The sequence below is a fragment of the Pteronotus mesoamericanus genome, unplaced genomic scaffold, assembly GCF_021234165.1.
Source record: "Pteronotus mesoamericanus isolate MK-2021 breed Mesoamerican mustached bat unplaced genomic scaffold, CSHL_Meso_final contig_179, whole genome shotgun sequence".
Lineage (NCBI taxonomy): Eukaryota > Metazoa > Chordata > Mammalia > Chiroptera > Mormoopidae > Pteronotus > Pteronotus mesoamericanus.
The window spans coordinates 1,297,052-1,315,110 of record NW_026555075.1 but is presented as its reverse complement, the minus strand read 5'-3'; the positions used below and the strand labels follow the sequence as shown (position 1 = coordinate 1,315,110).

At 36.2% G+C, this 18,059-nt stretch overlaps 1 protein-coding gene across 1 annotated transcript in view; it reads right to left on the bottom strand.

Moving 5' to 3' along the window:
• Window positions 1-18,059, bottom strand: part of DNAH7 (dynein axonemal heavy chain 7) — a 225,823-nt gene that overhangs the window by 83,238 nt on the left and 124,526 nt on the right. The window contains 6 exon segments of the mRNA XM_054566705.1: window positions 1,071-1,251; window positions 2,666-3,012; window positions 5,275-5,605; window positions 10,285-10,514; window positions 13,221-14,093; window positions 17,153-17,372. Coding sequence (XP_054422680.1) covers window positions 1,071-1,251; window positions 2,666-3,012; window positions 5,275-5,605; window positions 10,285-10,514; window positions 13,221-14,093; window positions 17,153-17,372 — 2,182 coding nt within the window.

Genomic DNA, 18,059 nt, shown 5'->3' with positions numbered 1-18,059 from the left:
TATATACATTTGTATATATACATTCATTTTATGTTACCATAATTTTTAACACTTTTTATTGAAAAACAAATAGAAACTTCAAACATACAGCAGAGTTGAAACATACTTAGAGTGAACAACACAGTCTCTGTTATATAACTTAAACTAAAACTGATCACTTGGAAATCATACCCAGTAATAGGTCACATATCTGTACAAATACAGAATGTGTACACATAGCCCATAGAAGGAAGCAGTATGGTACCATGGGAAAGAGCACAGCTACTGGAGTCAGATTGCCTAGGTTCAGATCTTAGCCGTAGTGCTTAAAAGCTGGCTTGACCATAGACAGGCTGCTCAACTTTTCTGCATTTTTCTTTCCACAAAAAGGTACAAAAAGCTTACCTCCCTCAGAAGGCTAATGAGAGAATAAATGAGATAAATATATACTGCTCTCAGAACAACAATGCTTTGCACATAATAAGCACCGAACAAATTCTGACTGTTACAAAGTATTTTGACTTTTTTTCTGGAACATAATCAGCTTTTAGCAGTTAATTTTTGCAAACAGCATCATTGTATAAGTAAGAGCAATTTTTTTGGTTTTAAAGACATTTTCAGGGTACACAGTATAGTTCTGGGAATTGAGTTCTAATCACAGCTTTGCCATGAACTCCTGAAGAACCTAAGTTAATATTTTGATTGTCCATTTCCTTACCTATAACATGAAGAATAATTTAAGTAATCTAGCTCAGTATTTTAATACTATGAAGCAGAGATGATTGGCAATTTTTTTTCTTTTTTGTGGGGAGGGCCAGAAGGTAAACATTTTAGGCTCCAGGTCCCAAGAGGTAAAACTGAAGATATTATGTAGGTATTTATATAACCACTTAATATGTAATCATTTAAAAACATCAAAACCATGACTAGCTTTTGGCCCATAAAAATGGGCAATGTTGAATTTGGCCTGTGGGCTGCAGGTCACCAACTTCTGACCAGCAAGAAAAGAGGATTGCTGGGTAGTATCCTAACATGAATTTTTATTTACAATAATTGACAATTTGCCCATATTTTCATATATCATCCTATACCTGGTTTTCCAAGTCAGCCTTCTTTTCCTTATTTTGTCCAAGCTTGTTCTGAAGCTTGGCCAGCTTGTCCTGAACTTCACGCAGGGCTGTCTGCTTTTTTCTAAGACCATCCATGGCAATTTTAAGCTCCCCTTCAGCTGCAGCCAGTTTTATCTTTTTAGGAGCTACTATCTTTGCAACTCTGCAAAAAGTAAAATTGGAAAATGAAATATACATTTAATATTCCAGTGCACTCTCACTAAATTTGCTTTTCTGGTATTCTTACTATAATTCAACCTATGTTGATTTCTACATTCTCTGTTTCATCTAAGAATCAGTCAACTGATCCTGCTACATAAGAAATAATTATTAAAATAGATACCAAATTTGCATAATGTTTTCCAATCAGTAAATATTTTTTTTACCCAAAAGATTTGATTGTTGCCAGTGTGAAGTTGTGATGATTTTGCAAAAGGAGAATAGCATATTCATGTACAATATTACAGTATTTGGGGAAAGTAGCCTAATTTGCTAAGGCTTACTTCTGATGAGGAGAAGGTTGACTATTTTATCTGTCATTTTACCTCTTTATTTTTTTAATTTCAGAATATACCCTTAAATAAAACTCAATTTTCTTATAAATGTGTATGTTCAAAATAAAAAGGACTGTGTAGGAAAAAGAATGGATCTAAATTATTTTTTCTATCTGGGAAACAGAGTCAACAATGTTATCTTTCAAAACAAATGATAAAACATTAAATTAAAATTTATTATTAAAGTAGTAATATCATGGTCCCAAACATATAGAACATGTAATATACATATGTACAATAATTAAAATTGTGTATGAATCTGAAAGACATTCTATAATAGCTGCTTTTTAAGGAAATCAATATTTTTCCAAAAATTACCAATAATTTTTACTCTGTGTACATGCTATAAATGGTTCTCATACAATCACCAAAAAAAGGCTCCTTGTGTCATAATGAATATATATTACACCAGTGGTTTTCCAAATGTGGTCCAAGGCATGTCCTTCCTCTTTAGGTCATCCATAAGGTCCTCCCTTGTCCACCTACAGATCTGTGTGAAACTGTATTTTCTTCATATGCTTCAATCAAAACAATATATTGCAACAGATTGAATGAAAAAGCAGATTTGAGACTCCAGCTATTCTATTAGAGCACATATTAAAGAGATTTGCTAAAGTGTGAAACACTATCACTCTTCTTACAAATTTTTTTGAAAATGTGGATTTTTAAAAACTAAGTTGTATTAACATGTAATGTTCTCATTGTTATTTTAAAATGAATTAATGAGTATTTTAAAAATTCTCAGTTTTAATTTTTAGTATGATAGGTAAACAATACTTTCAGAGGTTTCCAGTACTTTCCTAGAGTGTAAAAGGCTTCTGAATCCAAGAGTTTGAGTACCATTGTATTATATTATTTGGTTGGTATAATCTTGTTCCCAGTAAACATGTAAGCACATAGCAGGTATTAGACATGATTTTTCTGGGGTACACACACCTATGTAGCCCTTAAGCTTTATACTGTCTAACTGACCAAAATTGAAAATAAAACCTATCGGTTTGTTTTCTTTTTGTCAGGACTTACTTATCATATGAATCCATTGCTATGACCCATTTGCACAGACCTTCCGCTGCTGTGGATGCATTTCTAATCTTTTCTGGGACAAAATCTGGATTTGGAATATAATTTTTTCTTATGATATTCATGTAAGCTGGAGGAATATTGTCTTTGTCATATTCATGAAGTGACTGTAGAAATCGAATATCACCCAGAAGTCTCTTAGCTGGACCCCAGAAATCCTCAATTTTTTTCCCTGAACCTGTTGGGTCAGGGATTTTGTCAGCTTTGATGCCTTTCAGGATGCATATGGCTTCCATAACAAGCTTGACTCCAGCAGGAGGACTCTTCATGGACTTCACCACTGTAATATCCTTGAAATAAAACATGCTGAGTATTAAAAAGAATAATTTATTTATGCATTATTTGTAATCGGTTTCTATTTTCAAACTAACCCATATAATATAAAATCTTATTGTTCATTGGGTAGAAATGTTAACAATGAAGAAGCACTGTCAAGGAGAATTGTCAAGAAGTGCTGAGAAGTTTGCCTCCCCAAAAACTTAAAAATTAAAGATACTAATGGGAAGATACCGTATGTAAGATTACTTAATGACATGAAGTATACTTGAAAAACACATAAAAGAGAGGTTTAGCTGTTACAAAGAGTTCTGTAGCTTCTTAATTACAAAAGATGGAGACATTAGAAAAATACAAAGAAATAAATATGAAGATTTATAATCCCATTATATAAACTATTGTAAACACATTTGTTTGCATTCTTCTAGATCTTTTCCTATATGTATGTAATATATGCTACAAACCAGTATATATGCGTATTTTAACCAATGGAATCATAGTATACATAACATACGTACTGTTTTAAAACCTATTTCAAGAACAATATGTAGTGAACATCCCTTCATGCTAGTAAACATTTACGTTACCATATTTAATGTCTGCACAGCCCTTTGGCATATAGACATGAACCACAATTCTAATACCCTATCTATGTTTTTTTACTATTATAATTGCTTTATTGAATTAAAGACTTTTTGTCCTTTATTTTTAAAGTTTTTAGCACATATTGACAAACTGCTCTACAAAAAGTCTAAGAGTGCCTATTTTACTATATACAACCTTAGCAACATTGGTAGGTATTCTGATAGGCAAAAGAAATCTTATTTTAATCTGCGCTTCTTTAAGTACAAGTGAGGTAAGATCTATTTTCACATGTTTATTGATTATTGCTATTTCCTTTTTTGTGAATTATTTCCTTATATCATTTTACTATCTGATCTCAGAGCTACTTCTTTCTTATTTATTTGCAAGAGCTATTTACATAGAGAATATTAATCTTTTGTTTGCCATATAATTAAAATACTTTCCTCCAGTGTTTCTAAACTTCTGTCCATAGTGTTTATATCAAACAAAATATGTTGGTTTTTAGGTACTAAAATTTACAACTTTTAGAAAAACTTTGCTAACTATGAGAAATACAAAAGAATATCCTACATATTACAAACAATATTGCTTAGTTTTTTTTTTATTTCTCTCACGCCTAAGAAATACTAGATTCTAGTCCACTCAGATATTACAAATATGCTTACATTTCTACTATTTTATAGTACTAGAAGTCTTTATATTTAAGTTCCCATCAGTCTGAACTATATTCTGTAGTAAGGTATGAAGAAAGGCTCTACCCTTCCCTCCCTTTCCCCACGCAACAGTTTAGCCAAGATTCTCCCACACTATTTATTTTTAAAAATTCATCTCTATCTTTCTTAATTGAAATGTTCCCTTTTCATATCTTAATTTTTAATATTTAATACCACATTTCCCCAAATCTAAGACATGCTATTATAAAATATAAGCCATATTATTATTATTTTACATATCATACACACACAAAAATACCCACAGACAAACATTGACACAATACAGTCAGCTGTTCATGTCCACGGGTTTCACACCCACAGATTCAACCAATCATGGATTGTTGTCATTATTTCCTAAACAGTACAGTATAATATTAGCTACTCACATAGAATTTACATTGTATTTAGTATTTAAGTAATCTACAGATGATTTAAAATGTACGGGAGGATGTGCACAGGTTATATTGCAAATACTAAGCCATTTTATATAAGGGACTTGAGCGTGATAGATTTTAGTATTTGAAGGGATTCCTGGAACCAGGCCCCCGCAGACATGGAGGCACATGGATGTACTTGATCACATCCATGGCAAGGTGAATCCCAACTTGTCTAAATATTGTCTACAAAGTTGTCCAAATGTGAAGAAGGTGCACCTTAGAATCAAAATATATATTTGAAGCTTATGTTCCTGTCAATTATTGTAGTTGTTTTGCAAAGTTCTTGAAGTAATAGTTGTCCTCTGGTAGGTTGTAATGCTTGGGAAGCTTTCTTCTTTTTCAAAATTGTCTTAGTCATACACATGTATTTCTTTTTTTTTTTCTTAGGTGAATTAGGGAATCCTTTGCCAATTTGAAAATTATTTTAATTGCATTAACAGTGGAGACTAGTTTGGAGAGACGGAACAGGTTGTAGCGCACAATGGTGCTACTTCCCTGAGCCCTGATGGCATGTTCCCCAGCGAGCGTGTGGCCGCCTTACCTGTGCAGTGAGCGTATCAAGGGCGGAGAGCGCTGACTCTAATATTGGCAAGGCCCCTGCCAGGTCAGCATCACATTCGTCTTTGATGGCTTTTGCAGCCATAGCTTGTTCGTTGGCTACCGTCTCATCAGCTTTCACTATTTTTTCAGTTTTGGCAACTTCCATAGATTCCCTCTCAATGATCACCATCATTTCATCTACCTCTTTGCTGGCAACTTTTAATTGAGGTTGGAGAGCCTCCAACTCAGACTGCATTGTGGCTACTTGGGATGCAGCAGAGTCCAGTTTGTCCAAGCCCACTTCGTACCTCTTTTTCATTTTCATTACTTCTCTGAAAGCAAAGAGGTAACACAAGGTTAGTCCTCAGGCTCTGAATCCTATTTCAAGGACAAATATTAAGTGTTTTTAAGCTTCTCAGGCTTTTTTAAGGCATAACTAAAAGAGCAATCTGAAAAATTTCTACATATATTAACAACTTGTCAAAAAAAATATGAACTCTAGAAAGTTGGATTGTGTGCAATTAAGAGCATATAGTATGTCTTGCTCATTTTTTAAAAATTCCTTGTGCCTAGCACAATATCTGGGCACATAACAGAAACTCAAAAAACACACTAGGTATAAGGAAAGAATCCTCCTTTATCAAATTAGTGTTGTGCTTCTAAAATTAGTCAATTTAGGAAGTTTATTCCAGCACATTACTGTTCCTTAAAACCTTCTTATAATCATTTCTTTCAAACAGACTTCAGTGCTCAAAATATATTATTATGAATGTTGCCAAAGGTGGAAGCCATTTTTAAGAAATAGTCAATATCTTGAAATAGGAATTTTTTATTAAGACAAAAGTGACAAACAGAGTAGATAATAAAATTCAATACTTTCTTTCTGGTGAAAAAACATTTATCAGTGAGGGCACACCACATTTTTGTCACATGTTTATTTTCTCTGAATTAGCAAAATATTTGACAGTGATGGGAACGGAGGATACTGAATACATGGTACCAGATAACCGAGTTCAATTTCAGTTGAAACCTAGTGGGGCAGGCTCAGGAAAGGTCCTACTGCTGCCAGCAGGAAGCAGAGTCGGCGTTCTGGTTCATCCCATGTGCTGCTTTGCGAGCTAAACCACTGGTTTCATGGCTGATGACCTAACTCGCTGCTGGGTTACAGTACAACTTGGCTACAAAGAAGCCTGAAGGCTTTAGAATAACTACAGGGTGGAAATTCTAGTGGAGGAAATGAAGAATTAAAAGCAGGGGAAATTTTAAAGTCAAATAAGAATGTACAAAAATGCCTAGGAAACTATTGCTCTCAAACTTCCTATAAGTTTGTATTTCATTTTTATAATCTTTCTTCCAGCCAGGACAGCCTTAAATTTGTGAGCATATAATCAAACAAAGCCATAGGAATATCTAAAATTTAATCAGAATCTCCAAGAGTTTTTGACCCTCTTGGATGGGAAAATATGAAGAAAAAAAAAAAGCAAGATTCCATTAAGTTAAAGATCATAAGATTAACACAGAGAGACAATTATCTTGAGAGCTAAAGAAATAATAAAAGTCAGCCAAGTCATGTAGTGTAACAGCAGCCTAGGACGGGAGTTGCAGATTTCACTAGGTAGATGGAAAACATACTTACGGTATAACTCAAATATGAGGATGTGAACCATTGGAAATAGGAAAAGCTATGCTATCCTAGCTGCCGAAGGCATTGCAATAGTCACCATAAATATAGATGAAAAAAGAAAGTGTCCTACTGGATCCAGGTAGCATATAGCTAATATGAGAAAAGGGTCTTCACACAAATAAATGGAAGCATATACCATGCTCATGGATTGGAAGAATTAATATCATCAAAATGTCCATACTACCCAAAGCAATTTATAGATTCAACGCAATCCCTATTAAGATACCAATGATGTATTTCACAGAAATAGAACAGACATTTCAGAAATTTATATGGGACCATAAACGACCCCGAATAGCCTCAGCAATTTTGAGAAAGAAACACAAAGTAGGAGGGATCACAATACCGGACATCAAACTCTACTACAAAGCCACTATACTCAAAACAATCTGGTACTGGCACAAGAACAGACCCATAGACCAGTGGAACAGAATGGAAAGCCCAGAAATAAGCCCAGGTCTCTATGGGCAACTAATATTTGACAAAGGGGGCAGAAGCATAAAATGGAGCAATAATAGCCTCTTCAACAAATGGTGTTGGGAGAGCTGGACGGCTACATGCAAAACATTGAAATTGGATCATCAGCTGACACCATACACAAAAATAAACTCAAGATGGATAAAAGACTTAAATATAAGTGGCAACACCATAAAAGTCCTAGAGAACATTGGCAGGAAACTCCCAGATATCCCACGCAGCAATTTTTTCACTGATATGTCTCCTAAAGCAAGGGACATAAAGGAAAGAATAAACAAGTGGGACCTCATCAAAATAAGAAGCTTCTGCACGGCTAAAGAAAACATCAGCAAAATGAAAAGGGAGCCAACCCTATGGGAAAATATATTTGCTAAGGATACATCAGAGAGAGGTTTGATCTCCAAGATATATAAAGAACTCACTCGACTCCACTCCAAGAAGACAAATGATCCAATCAAAAACTGGGCAAAGGACCTGGGCAGACGCTTTTCCAAGGAGGAGATACAGAGGGCCCAGAGGCATTTGAAAGGATGCTCAGCATCACTAGCCATCAGAGAAATGCAGATCAAAACCACCGTGAGGTACCACCTCACACCAGTCAGAATGTCCATCATAAACAGATCAACAAACAGCAGGTGCTGGCGAGGCTGTGGAGAAAAGGGAACCCTAGTCCATTGTTGGTGGGAATGCAGACTGGTGCAGCCACTGTGGAGAGCAGTGTGGAATTTCCTCAAAAAGCTGAAAATGGAACTGCCTTTTGATCCAGTGATTCCCCTGCTGGGACTATACCCTAAGAACACCAAAACGCCAATACAAAAGAACCTATGCACCCCAATGTTCATAGCAGCACAATTTACAATAGCCAAGTGTTGGAAGCAACCTAAATGCCCATCAGTGATGATTGGATCAAAAAATTATGGTACATATACACAATGGAATACTACACAGCAGAAAGAAAAAAAGAACTACTAAACTTCACGACAGCATGGATGGAACTGGAGAGCATTATGCTAAGTGAAATAAGCCAGGGGGCGAAAGAGAAATACCATATGATCTCACCTATAAGCGGAACCTAACCAACAATGCAAAGATGCAAGGAAAATAAGACCAGCAACACTGAAAGGAAAAGAAATCAACAGAGACAAGAGGGAAGGGGGGGCGGGGAAAAGGAAGGGAAGTGGAAAGTCAAGGAACATATAGCAAGGACTCATGGACGAAACCAAAGGGGAAGAGCTGAGGGAGGGAAAGAGGGAGGGGGCAAGGGAAAAAACAAAAACAAAAACAAAAAAAAAAAGAGAGAAAAGGGTCTTCAAAATGCCTAAGATTATGAATTAGCCATGGAAACATTTAAAATTAACTAGAAAAATGGGCAAAAATCAAACCCATAACATTAATGTTTTTCTGTCAAGAAATCTGTGCACATTTGGTGTTTTACATATTTTTTAAAATATTATTTAAAAATTTGGTCTGTTGACTTAATAGACCAGCCTTATAGTTCCAACATAAATCACATAATGGAATATTATTCAGCCATGAGAATGGAGGATATCCCAGCATTTAGGGCAGCCTTGATGGATCCTGATCACAGTGTGCTAAGTAAGATAACTCAGAGAAAGGCAAGTTCTGTACGATATCTCATATGTGGAATCTGAAAAAGTCAAACCTATAAAAAACAGAGAGTATAAGGGTGGCTATCAGGGGACTGGGTGAGGGGAATAAGAGTGACGCTGTTTAAGGGTACAAAATTGTAACGAATAGGAAAAAAGCCAAAGAGTTCTAATCCACAGTAAAATGAATAAAGCTGATAATATTGTACTATAATTGTGTAATGTGATAAATATTGTTATAATGGCAATCATATTACAATATTAAATATATCAAAGTAACAAGTTTAAACTTTTACAATGTTACATGTTAAATTTATTCAATAGAAAAGGTATTGCAATATAAATTGTATAACTGAGCAGTAGAGTTAGATTTGTGTTTTTAAGTAAAAATCTCATTAACTTTATAGATAATATTCAAACATTTCAAAGAACTGAAGGCTCACCGTATAATTTACTAGATTTGTTAATTATTTAAGTAGGAAAGTTTGATTCATTAAATCAGATCTTGAAAGGGAAACATATATTAAAAATAATAACTACAACATAAAAACTTTGTTTAAATAAGTTTTTGAATATGAACAAATGTTAGTTGAAGGCCCCCTTAAAGGTGATCACTAAAATTTCTAAACTTTCTAACTCTCTAGCTTAATGTAAGGTTTTACATTTTTAATATACATATTGAGTATTAATTTTTAGAGCCAAAGAAATTTTTTGCAACAACTTTCCTGCATGTAAAAATCACCCTAATTAACATTAAAAAGCTCACACTGACACATTCTATAGTACATGAGTTTATTGATATTTGTATTGAAATTTTCAAATGAGAGTTTATTTGAAGAAAAGTTGACTAGGTACATTGAGTGGCTGTCTCTGGGCTTCAGCTGTTTACTATCTAAAAAGAAGGTTTATCTATTATCAAAGTAAAATTACTCTCTAGTGGTATTTATTCAATATCATTGTCAAAGTATCTTGCAGGCTTACCACAGCTTTGAGTGGACATACTCATTCGTTCAACAAACATGATTATGTATTTATGACATGTTAGGCAAAGCACTATATAAAAGAGTATGACCCACTCTATACCATAAAAGATGTTTGTGGAGTAAATTATTTAAGGGTTTAACAAAACTCAATTTATATATATGAAATAAATCCCTATTACATCATAGCAATACCGTTTTGTATACAGAAGTACTTTAAAACAACTGTAGCTTACTTAAAAATATAAAAAATTCATTTTTACCTTCTTTTCTTTTTCAACAACAGTTTGAAGGTGGAGATTAATTCAAGATAAGAGGTTGGGGTCACATAATTGTATCTTTGAAGTTCAACATAGAAGGATGTTGATAAATCTATAGTAGAAGTGTGGAAGCTTTTACACATGTCGATACATCCGTCTCGTATTTCCTCTACCATCTCAATTTCTTCCAAAAAGCGTGAGGCAACTGCCTCTAGTGCATCTTCAGGCCATGGCTGAATTGAATACAAATGTTTTAGTACTTGATCAAAGTTACTAATATGAGTCTGTTAATACTGTAGCCCTTTACAATTATGGGTATTGGAAACGAAGGGGAAAACATGAGGGATGGTTTGGCAGAAACACTGTCATGGGGAACTTCCCCCAAGTACTCGCATTCACAGGGCAGGGAGCCGGTGGGTAGTGCATGTAATATTAACCCTATCGGTTCGTTCAGGGCTTAGAGAAATTGTCTGGAAGTATTGCAGGAGCAAGAAAGGAGAATGGAACTAAATTTACAGAATGTCTCTTTCTGTGTGCATTTTACTGAAATGATCTCATTTAATTGTCCCAGTAATTCTCTGAGGTAAGTGTTATCTTTTCTCCTAAACTCCAGAATCATATAACAATCACCTCCTTCATTCCTCTTACAGGCATCTGAAACTCACCAAGTCCAGAACATAGTTCCTATCCTTCCCGAAATGGCTGCAATCATCTCCAACTTAGTAAACATCACCTTATGCACCCAGGTGCTGAAGCCAAGACGCAGGAATCATCCTTGACCCCCTTCTTCTTCCTTGACCCTGCATGGATCCCATAAGCAAGTTCTACTGGCACCACTCCTAAAATAGCTTACAAACCCTTTCCCTTCTTTTTCTATATCCCTGTTCAAACCCCTCTTATCATTTGTCTAGAATATTCCAACAGTCTCCTAACTGTTCTCCCTGTTTGTGTGTTCTATGCAGCTGCCAGAATATTTTCAAAATATAAATTAGGTTATGTTGCTAGAGAGAGATCTGATCAGATCACAAGGAAGGAGGAAGGAGGGGCTGTGGAAGGAGGTTGCCCAAGGCAATGGTAAGCTGCCTAGGATGGGCATGGTTGAGAAGCAGAACGCTTCCAGAACGCATGGAATTATGGGCAAGAAGATCTGAAAGAAAAGAAGCACTCTGGGGCCCTGCGGGGTGGGGGCGGACGGGCTGGCTCTCGGGCTCGTCTTCCTTGAGGATGCCTGAATGATCATGCATCCAGTGTTTCCCAGCAGACGGTATTTTGGATGCGAAGGAACTCAAGGTGCAGTTTAGGATCAGACTGGCCTGGCAGAGGGTGGCAGGGTTATTCTCCTTTGGGTGGTCTGGAGGGGACAGGCTCTGAGGCAGAAGCCAGCCATTCTTCCAAAATTGTGTATCTTTTGTATCTTTTGTTGTTTTAGTTTGTAAACTAACCCTACACATAAAAGATAATTAAAACTAACAGTGTGACTGCTGGAACTCAGGTGTTAAGAGTTTAGCCTTAATTGACAGGCTTAAATGATTAAAGCTGTCACTAGAGATAGCTTTTAGCCTTAATTGATAGGTTTAAGTGACTACTAATTCATATGGAAAGCTGTTATTACACAATTGTGAAGCTTTTGAATAAAGACTCCCTTCCTTTATCAGCAAAACTTTGCCTCTGGAATTTGCCTGGAGGGTGGCCGTGGGCAGCAGGACCCTGCTTGCTGTTCAGTAACAATGTCACATTCCACAACTTTCAATTCTTTGAAAACTTCTCAGCATACTTTAAATAAAATCTAAATCCAACTGAATCTGTAAATCTACCTGTTCTGGCCCTACCCACCTTTCTGACCTCAACTCTCCCACCAGCTCCTCGGTTAGTTACCCCGCTCTAATGTTATTCTCTTGCCCACTCATTCCATATACACAACCCCTTGCCTTCACTAGTTTATTCTCTCTAGCCAGATCCTCTCAGTACTGGTACTTTGTGTCTTTTGTTTCCTCTGTTATTTCCTATAGGCTACTCTGTATGATGTAATTATTATTTGCTGATTTGTCACTAGAATTTAAGCTCAAGGAGGGCAGAAGCCTTGTCAATTTCATTTTCCTTTTTATCTCCAGCTTTGAGAATAAGACCCACTACAAAGCAAAGGTTCAACAAATATGCTGTGAGTGAAATAATTAATCTTAGCAGGAAATGGAGCAAGAGAGGAGTCATAAATTCCCCAAAGTCAAAAAATGCTTATGTGTTAGGTCTCACTGATAGGATATCTACCACAGCCCACAAATTTCCCACCCCCTACCCTTATCCACTCTGTGCTTCCTGATACTCAAGTTCACTGCAGAAAGTGTCAGTCTGTCTTTCTTCCTTTTGAGTTCCTGTTGGATTTAGCTCATGGAAAGAGACTGGAGGGTGGAAAAAGAGAGGTAAGGGTATTTATATCTCTGTTCCTTGCTAGCAGGAGCTGAGCTCTAGGTTTGAAGCAGACCTTCTACAGCTTCAAACTCCAGTAACACTGTCCTCCCTATGCCCTTCTATATCCAGCTGTAGCAACCACTTCCTGCTGTGTTCTGCCTCAGCTCAATGGCTCCTCCATCCCCTCTCACTTCCTTTATCCCTGCCTACACCTCCATGAAGAGCCCCTTCATTTAGCTTTCCTCAGTGACACCTTCCAGTGTGCTCTGTCTTTCCTGCCAGGAGTGATACACAAATTTATCCTAAAACAGTCTATGATGTATTGAAGTTAATGACTGTATAAACCAGTAATAAAATGTTTTTTTTCTATTTTGGTCATTTCTTGTATTATAATTCTATGAAATAATACATTATTATTGATCACAAAATTCTGCTAACACTAGATTTTCCTGGGGGAGTCTATAAAATAAGCCATGATGATAAGGAGAATCAACGTTTTTAGAAATCTGTAAAAAAATTTTACATGGCAGTACCTGAAACCAATCAAGGGTACAGCAGTTAACAAGAGCGGGGAACTTCCTTAGACGAATACGAAATGCATCTCCAATGGGACTCATGGCAAGGACGACGTGCAGTTGGTTGCGGCAGCGTTCAATAAACATGTTGAAAAGAGCGATAGGGCTGCCATCTGTTTGCTTGGTTTTATCCCGCTGGCGATCTAAATGACGCATCTTATCGCATATCTCTTGCTTTTCATCTAATGCAAAGAGATTTGGAACTTCCCCAGCATTGAGCAGATTGTTCACATCTTCTAAAAATGACTCTCTTTTAATCTGAGTATCTGTAAACAGGAAGACACCATTCATCTCGCCTTCGGCACATTTCCTCAAGATCACTTTTAAATCTTCATGCCACTCAGAGTTACCATAGCCCTTTGAGATTTCAACCTGGAAAACTGAATAATCAGCCATGTAGGCAGCTAATCTGGTGACAGACTGTCTTCCACTCCCTCCAACACCAACCAGAAGAGCATGGCTGCGAGGCTGCTTCAAGATCCTGGAAATTCGGCTGATGTGTTCCATGGCAAAACGGAACAGGACAAGGTTCATGGCTTTTTTGCTCATATTGTTATATTCATCAAGGTGAGCTTCTACTATCACCCGGAGATTATCCACATCTGCAACTTCTCTGTAGTTGGTGTCCTCCCTCTTGGGATCATGGAAATCACAAAACATTAAGCTACGTAGGTCATCTTCTTCCACCACTCCATCACTATCGAAATCTAAATTCTGAAAAAGTTCATGAAAATTTTCATTCATATAACTTTTCAAAATTTCTTGAATGTGGTTGATGAGCCAGCTTCTGTCCGCATTATCCAGGAGGCGATCATAATACACTCTAAGGATCTGTATAATAAGTAAAAAGCAGCTTTAGGAACTGAATGGTCTAATTTTTTTAGTTTTATTTCTGTGCTAATCTCAGATAACATAAAAAGTACTCTCAGGAAATTTGTATAGGATTTATTAAAGCATATCAAATAATCAGGACTAACTCATGATCATGTTTATTTTAAATGATCACTTTGCTCATATATATTTGAAATAACACAGCTACATATAGTTTTCAATAAATAAAGGTAAATTGGGAGGGACTGAAGCACGTTGTAGAGATGCAAAGAGTTATACGGACTAGAGAAGAAAACAAAACTAGACAAGGTAAGTGACTGCCTTTGCAGGTCACTCGGGTGAGACAAAGCTGGGCACTGGTAGCTAGGGTTTCCCAACTTCTGTGCAGCGATCTTCCCTTTCTCCAAGCTAGGTAACATTTTGAAAATTATTGGCAAATCAATACATATTATCTTTTAAGTACATATTCTAGAAAAAAAGAAAATGTCTTCAGTGGAAAGGAAGTTTGTTTTGGATATTTGTTAATTATTTTTGTTGTAAGTCATTACAGAAGGCAATCTACTAAAACAAACTCTGGCTGTGGGCACAAATTATGGGACTAGAAGGTACAGGTAATCAGACTTGCTATGTAAAATAACCATTTCCTCAAAATGGTATGAGTGTTCCTTGGTTACAGTCTATTTTGGACTAAATTGTGTCCCACCTACATTTATATATTGAAGTCCGAGCCCTCAATGTGACTGTATTTGGAGAAAAGTCTTTTAGGGTGATAATTAAGGTAAGTGAGGTCATGAGGGTGGGGCCCTAATCCCATGAGACCAGTGTCCTTATTAGGAAAGGAAGAAACACCAGAACTCTCACTTTCTCCGCAGCCACACAAGAGGAAACGCCATGTGAGGACTCAATAAAAAGGCAGCTTTCTGCAAATCAAAAAGATACCTTTCACCAGAACCACATTGCTGAATGCATCTTGATCTTGGATTTCTGGTCTCCAGAACTATGGGAAAATCAATTGCTCTCATTTAAGCCACTCAGCCTGTGGTATCTTATAATGGCAGCACTAGCAGACTAATACATATATGATGTAAGCAATGCCATATTTTTGTCAGCAAAACTTCTGACATTTTAGGGGAATTACTTAAATCTGTCTACTTCAGCTTCTTCACCTATAAAATAGAAGTGGTAATACCTGCCTTGCAAGTCTCATAGACACATGGCAAAAATAAACTCACAACATATGTAAAAACTATAGACTTGAGAATTAAAATTATTACAAACTGCCTTGGAGTAGACCTAATGGTGTTCAAGAATAATGATTTTCATGTTTTCACTATTGTCAAATGGATGACATAATAGTGGCGTCCATTTTTCTAGCAGTTGTGGCTACACAGGCAAATGATATGACTGAAGCATCCCCATTCTCCAACAAAGCTATTTTTCCGCGGGACAACCTAAGTTTCCCAGCATATGCCAATAGTCACCTTCTTGAATGGAGATACTGAAGAGCATGTATAGTATTCCTATGGGAAGAGGAAACTAAGTTAACCCAACCTCACTCATCAGACATCAGTGCCTAAGCATGAATCAAATACATCATTATCAAGCTGGCAACTTAGTAAGAACCTAAGGCAGTGTTTCCTAAAGGCTGTGAACATACCACAGGCACTGGGGAGAGCAGTGAATAAACAAAGTTCCTGCTCTCACAAAACTTCCACTCTAGCAGAGACAACAAGTTAGCAAAAATATAGATGGTGTCAAGTGACGTTCCGTGTGTGAAGAACAGAGCAAGATAAAAGATAAAGAGTTACAAAGGAGGGTAGGAATGGTCCAAGGTGAGCCTCTATGGTAAGTGGATATTCGATCAGAGAACTTAAGGAGGTAAGTGGATCAGCCTTGTGACTAATGGGGATAAGAGTGTGCTAGGTAGAAGGTACATTAAGACCAAAGTTCCTCAGGTGGAGAATGCTAGATGCTTCCTAGGGTAAGATGTGGCCCATGACAAAGTGCACTCCTTCAATGAAGTCAGTGACATTCCCCTCTCATCTCCCTCCCTTTCCACCTTTCAGTATTATTTCCATTACCCATGCAACCTACCAGACTTCAGGTCTGTGTCCATGTCCCTGAATATGGATTCCCCTCAGGCAACTAAGTGACCTACACTGGAGCGAAGCAAGAATCTGCAGATCATACTTTTCCCAAGGATCACTTTCAAGGACCTTGATGAGGCCAAAATTTCCTAGTGAAATGAACCTCCACTTGGGCATATATTTGAAGGTGTGAGGATTTAGGAATTAAAATTATAGATCTAAAAAGCCTACAGAAGATGAATTTTTAAAAGCCCTTTTGAAATGTATGTCTGTGGAGCACATGGTTTTAACATAGCATGTTCCAATTTTCTAGATTTCTTAACTACATTATTAAATGAAAATAACTACATTATTTATATATTAACATGGAAGAACATTCTTCTTCCCACTTTCTCATATTATTTGCCTAATTTTAAAATATTGAACTGTTATTTTTTGATGCATTATGTTTTATATTCTCTCTCTTTCACTCTTCTTTCCTTCACACTTTTCCAAGGAAATGTTCACCCACATTCTTCTTCCCAAAGACAATTTCAATATATTTTTATACAGTTTCTATGCTCTCATTACTGGTTTGCCTTACATTTCTTTTGGCATCTAGTAAAACTACAAGTAATAATGTAAATAAATACATTCACTTCTTATAAAACAGCCCAGAAAGTGTTCTACCACAAAATTATTTGAAGTCATACTAACAAGGATTCAGTTCTTAGGGAGATTGACCCCAAGTGATACCTACTTCAACATATCCTAGAAAGCAACAAGAATTCCTAAGAACGAGACACAACACATTTTAAATAGCATTATACATGAGTTAAATATTTTTAAAATTATCTTATTAACCTTTAGAATGCCAAATACCTGAATGCATTTCAACAATATAAATTGCTGAATATTCCTTCTTGCTCAGTTGTTGGCATGATAAAATCTTTGTTTCTTGCATAATCATATTTCAGTAACATGGAAACTTACCTCATGAACCCAAAGACGTTTAATCACGTCTTTGGTTGGTGTTGTTTCTGGTCTTGACAAACAAACACCCTGAATGACACGGGAGAAATCACGGAGGTTGAACAAGTAGTGAGATTTAGCGGGAGTAGGCAACAGATTCTTCATTGCTTCTTTATACAAATTCATTGTACCATTTACAATTTGTGTGGTCAAATCTAGAAAATCATCTGGAAATTTATAACTTAAAAATGTTTAAATAAAAAGAAAGAAAAATGTTAGCAAATATAAAATTACAATACATAAATAGTTTGCATGTCTCATAAAATTTATATTCTGATTATATCAATTGATTTAGTTTGTAGACTTACCATTTCTTCTTATAATAATAATAGATTTTTTACTTCTCCTAAGGTTACTTCCCATTCATTATTTATGTTCAAAGGAACTCATGAGTAGCAGAACCAATTTAATGGGCTTTAAACTACTTAAATAAGTGAATGGAATAGCCAACAAAGGAACCCAGGTTATATAACTCAAATCTAGGATCCACTAAACAAATAAGCTCTAACAATTTTTACTTCCTGGCATTCTCAACTGCATATAGATAACTGGTATAGCAGGTATTTTCAGAGAAAAGGAAGAAAGAAAATACAAATCTAGAAAAAAATAAGGAAAAGAGAGAAAAAAAGAGAGTTAAAATTAAAGTTAAATAAATTATAAGCCAGGACTTAAAAATGTGGAGGGAGGGGGAAGGGCATGATTAGGGTAGAAAGAACATGGGGAAAAATATTTATTTGGAAAAATTGTCTCTATTTAACCTCTGCTTTGACAAGGAGCCAGCCCTCTGTCACCACAGCATATGGCAAGAAATGACAATTTCCTGAGACGGACACCAGGGAACCAAGACTTGCCCTGCTCAGGTCTGCCA